This window comes from Macadamia integrifolia, chromosome 3 (assembly GCF_013358625.1).
Source record: "Macadamia integrifolia cultivar HAES 741 chromosome 3, SCU_Mint_v3, whole genome shotgun sequence".
Lineage (NCBI taxonomy): Eukaryota > Viridiplantae > Streptophyta > Magnoliopsida > Proteales > Proteaceae > Macadamia > Macadamia integrifolia.
The window spans coordinates 21,101,661-21,108,568 of record NC_056559.1 but is presented as its reverse complement, the minus strand read 5'-3'; the positions used below and the strand labels follow the sequence as shown (position 1 = coordinate 21,108,568).

At 36.2% G+C, this 6,908-nt stretch overlaps 1 protein-coding gene across 1 annotated transcript; it reads left to right on the top strand.

Annotated features, from left to right (window-relative positions):
- Positions 1-330: 330 nt before the first annotated feature.
- On the top strand, positions 331-6,868 carry LOC122074232 (glutamate receptor 2.2-like). The gene is made up of 3 exons (XM_042639080.1): positions 331-454; positions 5,809-5,906; positions 5,999-6,868. The coding sequence occupies exons 1-3, from the start codon at positions 331-333 to the stop codon at positions 6,866-6,868; spliced, it is 1,092 nt and encodes a 363-aa protein (XP_042495014.1).
- Positions 6,869-6,908: the final 40 nt, after the last annotated feature.

Genomic DNA, 6,908 nt, shown 5'->3' with positions numbered 1-6,908 from the left:
ACTGGAATATTTCAACATTTCAATATTTCCTTGTCAGGACAAGTCTAAGCAACTGTTGTACATGGTACCTGTGCTGCTAACTCTTCATTAGAAAGATGGACAGACTATATATATAATCTCAGTGACCTTTATTTACCCATAACAAGTTACGGATCATAGAGGCCTCCAGAGCTCCAAATGAGGAATCTATTGTACCTTCTTCCTCAATTCTTCTTCTTTCTCTCTCTATGGTTCTTTGGTGAGTCTGTGGTTCCTTGAAATGGGAGTTCTGAATCAACAGCTTTATTTAATGTGGGGGTAGTTCTTGACCTAAAGTCGAAGGTAGGAGAGATGGCTGACAGTTGCATCTCCATGGCACTATCTGATTTTTATAATATTTATAGCAACAACAGTGTAAGATTGGTGCTTCACACCATAGACTCCGGAGGAGATGCTGTGGGAGCAGCATCTGCAGGTACTCATTTTAATATAGCCTTTGTTATCTTGTATTGTTTTTCTCATTCTTCATTTGGTTGTTTAATTATTCTTGCCCTCAACTAGGAATAGAGTAATCGCCAATTTTTATTTAGCCTGGTGAATTGTAGGAAAAAAACTTCATTTCTTACATTAGTTATATTGAAATATCATTAATAATAGATAGAAGAAAAAAAAAAAAATTGAATATATTTTCAAATATTGATCATAATTAGAAAACTAGGTTTTGACTTGGGCGAATCACTTGAGTTCAGCAAAATTTGGAAAACCTGGTTAAGAGTCATGTAAACTCAATCTGGGTAAAAATAACATGAGTCGGTCATTAAACGTCATAGCAAAAAATTTCTAGGTCTTTTTTACTCGAGGCAAAGGAGCTCAGCAACTCTAATTTTTGTTTTAAATTTTATCAAACTGGCTCACTACTTCTTAATTCACTTATATTAGTGAACATGTTTGCATTGGTATAAATTAAAAATTCAATGACATGTGTTCCTTCACTTTTTTCATATATATATATATATATATATATGTGTGTGTGTGTGACTTGCCTCGACTGGGTTTGATCTGCCGAGTCAACAAAGTTTTCTAAAAGGTGACTCCAATTATATATATATATATATATATATGTGTGTGTGTGACTTGCCTTACTGGGTTTGATCTGCCGAGTCAACAAAGTTTTCTAAAAGGCGACTCCAATTAGAAAACATGGTTTTCCATCTGTGATATTGATTGAGGCATCAATAATTGGATTTAGAATTTTGGGACTTGAACTCTACTATCTTTTTCTATTAATCGGTGTTCTTGGATTTATATTGAGACTGCTCACTCTGTGTCCTGTAAGCCCTCAACAATACTGAAACTTCTTTTGGTCACATGGATGGGTCCCGCACTTGATTGACATTGTTTTTGCACTGTAGTTTTATTTTTATCTTAATTTTGATGAAGTTAATTTCTTTCCCCCTGTAAAAAATAAATAAAAAGAAAAATTTGCATACAATAATAGCGACCTAGACAGCTAATGCAAGCCAAATTTGCATCATTCTGTTCTAAGGGTTCAGCTCACAAGGTAGTGAATGAATGAACTATTGTGAGTGAATGAATTAGAATTAGAATTTGATTTGGTATAATTTCTTGCTTTCATCTCTCCACAATTTCTCTTTATCCATTTCTTATTTTCTTGTTTTCTTCATTCTCCCTTTTAGTTTGGTCATTAATTTTCGCTCCTTGGTGTTTCAGATAATCTTAGTGTATAAATCTGAAACCACAAAGAGTTTCAATTCACTATAGTCTTGAAGAATTATAGCTTTCCCTCTTGCATTTTTTTTCTTCTTTCTTGTATTTGTGTTACATTGTTACAAACCTAGAAGAGTGTGTACGACTCTCCCAATACTCTCCCAATGCGTAGCTTCCAAGGAGGCTACATCAACACCTTATTTAACTAAATGGCCAAGATTAGTAAGAAAGAAATGTAAAGGCCATTTTTTGTGTATATGTAGAGACCATTTGGAAAAACAACTTATTTTAAGTTTCAAGAGAATCTTACAAATAGTTTGTATTGACCTCCACTTCTCAAAGGATCAAATACACATCGTATATCATTTTATGCTAAATAACAGAAGCAGTAAGTTGAGGTATTGATGCAGCGTTGTTGGAAGTTATGTCGGGAGAGTCAAGAACATACTCAGCCAGGTGTATAACCAAATAACACAAACACCAACAAAAAAGAGAATGCAAGGGGGAAATGCTACAATTCTTCCAGACTATAGTGAAACTGAAAGGGTTCAACGTATCGATTGAAGGGCACAGGAAGATTGCAACTCTTCTAAGATGTAAATGTAACTTTCCAGGCTTATAGGATAGAACACTTAAAGGTTCTGATAAAAAACTCAAGAATTGAATAAACTAAATTCAATTTTCATCTTCTTTCAGTGAAGAAAGCTCTTACAATTTGTAAGAAACTAAACCTTAATTCTCTAGCTTCATCTAACTAATATATGGCTGAGATTAAATCTAAATCAAGACAATAAACCCCTAAGAAAAAATAACTGCTTTAATCCTTCTTAACACAAAATAACAAAAGTAAAAATCAGAAAGGAAAAGATATTCATGTATGGGAGATTCTCCCATCATCTCCATGAAATAGGGTAGACAGGGGCCTTTCTGTCATTTTGAAGACTGCATTTAATACTGGTGGTGCACATACACGGATGTGCATAGAAAATTTTTCTAAAAGAAACTAGCTCAAGCTTCAAAGTACCTCCTTATCAACTTAGTTTCCTTGGCACAAAAGAGTTACCAAAATAAACAAAGCTTAACTCTACCAAAAAAAATTAATAAATGCATTCTAATTAATGGGAAGGTGGACTTGTAGAATTCGCCAAGGTATGAGTGGTTCCCACTCTATGCCAAATATATATATCGGAAGGAAGGTTGTCCCTCTTGGCTGGCTATGGTGGCGAATCTCCTTGGAAAATAATAAGAAATTAGAAAAATGGAAAACTCTTCATAAAAATTAGGAATTTAAGAAGGATTCAAGAGTAAGCAACGAATTGAGGGGAGGAGATTTAATCGCCACTATTTTTATTTCTAGTCACCTTGTAGTTGGCGCAGATGATGGAAGCATGGGCTGGTGATGGGGGCTTTTTTATGGCTGAATTTCCATTATAACGGGATGCAAGGTTGGCCTGCATCATACCCTCCCCATTAAAAGAAGGAAAAATAACATGATTACTCACTTCTGGGTTTCTCTTTACAAAATTACCCACTAAAAGTTTCAGTTAAAAAAAAAAAAAACCTAAAATTAGGTTTCCCTTTACAAAATTACCCACTTAAATTTTAAGTTAACAAAAATACCCAAAATTAACTTTAGGTTTACAAGACTAGCCACTCAGTTTTAGTAATAAAAAAAAGGGTAATTTACAGCGCCACCCCTTGGAGAATGCAAATATTATAGGAATACCCCCTCTCTTTTACCAAATTAGACTCAGACCCCCTATCGTCAATCTCCGTTAAGGGATATACCTCATGTTGATGTCAGTTACTATTTTTATTTTAAATACCAAAATTCCCTTACTAAATGTGAAGTACCTAAAATGCTCATGTAATAAGTATCATCCTCAAATCGAAAGTTATTATACCTTTCTCCCAAGTCGAGAGCACCAGAAATCATGGTGTGGCCGCAGCAGCATTGACATTGACGACAACGGCAGTCAGCAAGATCTCTCTCTTTCTGTTTAACCCGTGAATCCTCTTTTTTCTTCTCCAATTTTAGGGTTTCTCTGTCTTAGATTATTTCAATGGATTAGTTCCAAAACCAAAATGGCATTGCGAACAACCCATAAAAATAAGAACAAAAAAGAAAAAAGAAAAAAGGACAGGTAATCTTTCATCTAAGGCTAAGGATTTTGATCTTCAGGATTTGGTCTTCGAAGCCCAATTCTACGGTATCGAGAATCTCCTCATCTCATCTCTCTCAAACCTATCTCAGTTTGATGCTTTCAATCTCTAAAAGTCTCTAATTGTGCCCCTTAGTGGTAGGAATCCTCCTCCCTTTACCATTTCCACCGCCACATATGGGTCGGTCATGTCGCGCATGGCAGCAAGATTACTACTTTTAATTGGTCGTTGCGGCGAAAATCTACCATTCTCAGCTGCTTCAATGTTGTCGATTCAATTCTCGCTCTATCGCCTTCGGTCATAGCAGCCGACGCCACCGACATCTCTAGCCGCCAGATTCTCTACCTTGACAAGGGTTTTGTGCGAGAAACTTTAAATTGGGAGAATCCAACCAAATCCATCTCCACCGTCCAGGCGATTGGTTCTTTCCTCGAGTTCCTTTTCACCAGCTTTGAATGTGGGCGACGAAATACGAATAGATCTTTAGCCGTCACGTTCCCCCAATCCATCTTTGATCTAAAACCCTAGAAGACCGTTCGCCAACTAGTGGAACTCAATTCATAGAAAACGAAAGTCTAGAAAATTTTCAGAGGATTTCAGTCCGACGAACTCAACTCATGTTTCCATTATTCGTAGACCATTTAAAAAAATAAAGAAAGAATTGGAGATTCAGAAAGGGAGAGGATCAGTTGGTTTAAAAATTCAAAATGATTAATTTTGAAGCTTCCTCATATCCGTGAAGAATACATCGTCCAAGTTCACTCCAACCTTGAAAATCATAGAGAGATTATCTGCGACCGTGACATCAGAAAAGCAGTCCTCTTTTTCCTTCACTTCACAACAACATTACCAAACCAGATATCCCACAAACTGATGTTACCAATTACCCCCGAAGGTCCTGAATGAGACCCAGATGGCATAAGTAGATTGTAACCCGAAACCCATTTCAATTTGGTGGCCATGATGCCGGAGTCGAGTTCCTCTTCAGATTTTGTATCCCTTATGTTCCAATTTTATGCATTTTACCTATTTCCAATATATTCTTGAATCTCATTTATTCAAAGATGTTACACATGCTCAAAGATGGATTTTGCAGATTGGTAATTCACAGAGCACCCTAACATCATTGAGGAAAATCATCTTCCATCCATTCAGGCGAGCTAGACCCAAATATGATTTATTATTTGTTTTAGTTAAAAGAGTAAAAATATCATTTCAAATCCTTACTTAACAGAGACTGAGAGTAGGGGGTCTTAGTTTAATTTGGTGAAAGAGAGGAGGTGTTCCTATAATATTGACATTCTTCAGGGGGTGGCACTGTAAATTATCTTAAAAAATTTCATGATTATATGTAGAAGATGAACAATCACTATTTTGGGTAGTTTTGTGAACCCAAATCTGATTTTGGGTATTTTTGTTAATTGAAATACTGGGTGGGTAGTTTTGTGAACCTAAACCTGATTTTGGGTATTTTTGATAATTGAAACATTGGATGAGTAGTTTTATAAATCCAGACCTAATTTTGGGTATTTTTGTTAACCCAAATTTTTTATGAATAATTTTGTAAAGGAAAACCAGAAAATGGATAATCATGTAATTTTCTTTTAAAAGAATTTGTGATTGAGTTCAATGTTTAGTCGTTGTTCCCTTTTTTGTATTTGGACATGATCATCTTAGATCGTGGTGCCACCCTGACAAGCCTCTTCACCACTCACTCCACACATCTCTCATCAGTCAGTCAATCATTCAAAATCTCTCTCTCTCTCTCTCTCTCTCAATTCAATGTCCAATATCTACATCTTCCTCGATGTGAGGCATTAAACAGTAGAGGTGTTACAATCACCTCATGACATGTGTAAAAATCTCGTTGCTTTTCCTAAACATATTTTAAAGGTTATTCATGAACTCTCGTATTTAACTTACACTCCATTATTGTAGCTTTATATTTGATGAAAGAGAGGAAGGTGCAAGCTATCATAGGGCCACAACAATCAGAGCAAGCTAAATTCGTGATTAATCTTGGAGAAAAAGCTCAAGTACCAATTGTTTCCTTCTCTGCAACAAGCCCTTCTCTTTCTCCAACTAAGAATTCTTATTTGTTCGAACAGCCCTAGATGATCGCTTTCAGGTGAATGCAACTGCTTCCATTTTTGAAGCCTATGGATGGAAGGAAGTGGTTTTGATCTATGAAGATACCGAATATGGAAATGGATTGGTACATTATTTCAGTGATGCCTTCCAACAAATCAATGTCCTTATTCCATATAGGTGTGTCATTCCTCTAACAGCCACAGATGATCAAATATTGGAAAAGCTTTACAAATTGATGACCATGAAAACTAGGGTATTCTTGGTCCACATGACAACTTCCATTGGGTCCCGGCTTTTTAACAATGCAAGAAATGCAAGAATGATGGATCATGGCTATGCATGGATTACAACAAGCGGTTTATCAAGTTTATTAGATCATATTGATTCCCATGCTATTGATTCAATGCAAGGTGTATTGGGAGTGCAGCCATATATACAAAGCTCTAAACAACTTGAAGATTTTAATCTCAGATGGAAAAGGAAATTTCTATCAAAGAAACCACATAGTGAAATAACTGAGCCAAGTCTATTTGGAATATGGGCTTATGATACAGTTTGGGTACTAGCCATGGCAATAGAAAGAGTTGGAACCTTGAATCCTCACTTCTTGAGTTTCAAAAGTAGTGGTGAAAATGCTTTCACTGATCTTTCAAACCTTGGATACTCTGAAATGGGTCCAAAATTTCGCAAAACCATACGGAGTACTAGACTTAAGGGGGGCCTAAGTGGAGATCTCAATTTGATAACAGGGCAACGTAAACCTTCAGCTTTCCAAATACTCAATGTGATTGGGAAACAACGAGTGATCGGATTCTGGACTGCAGCGAAAGGCCTTTCACAGAATTTAAATGCTACAGATAAGTCGATGTATTCAGCTTCCGCAGATGATCTTGAAACTCCCATATGACCAGGATATTCAACTACCACGCCTAAGGGTTGGGTTATAC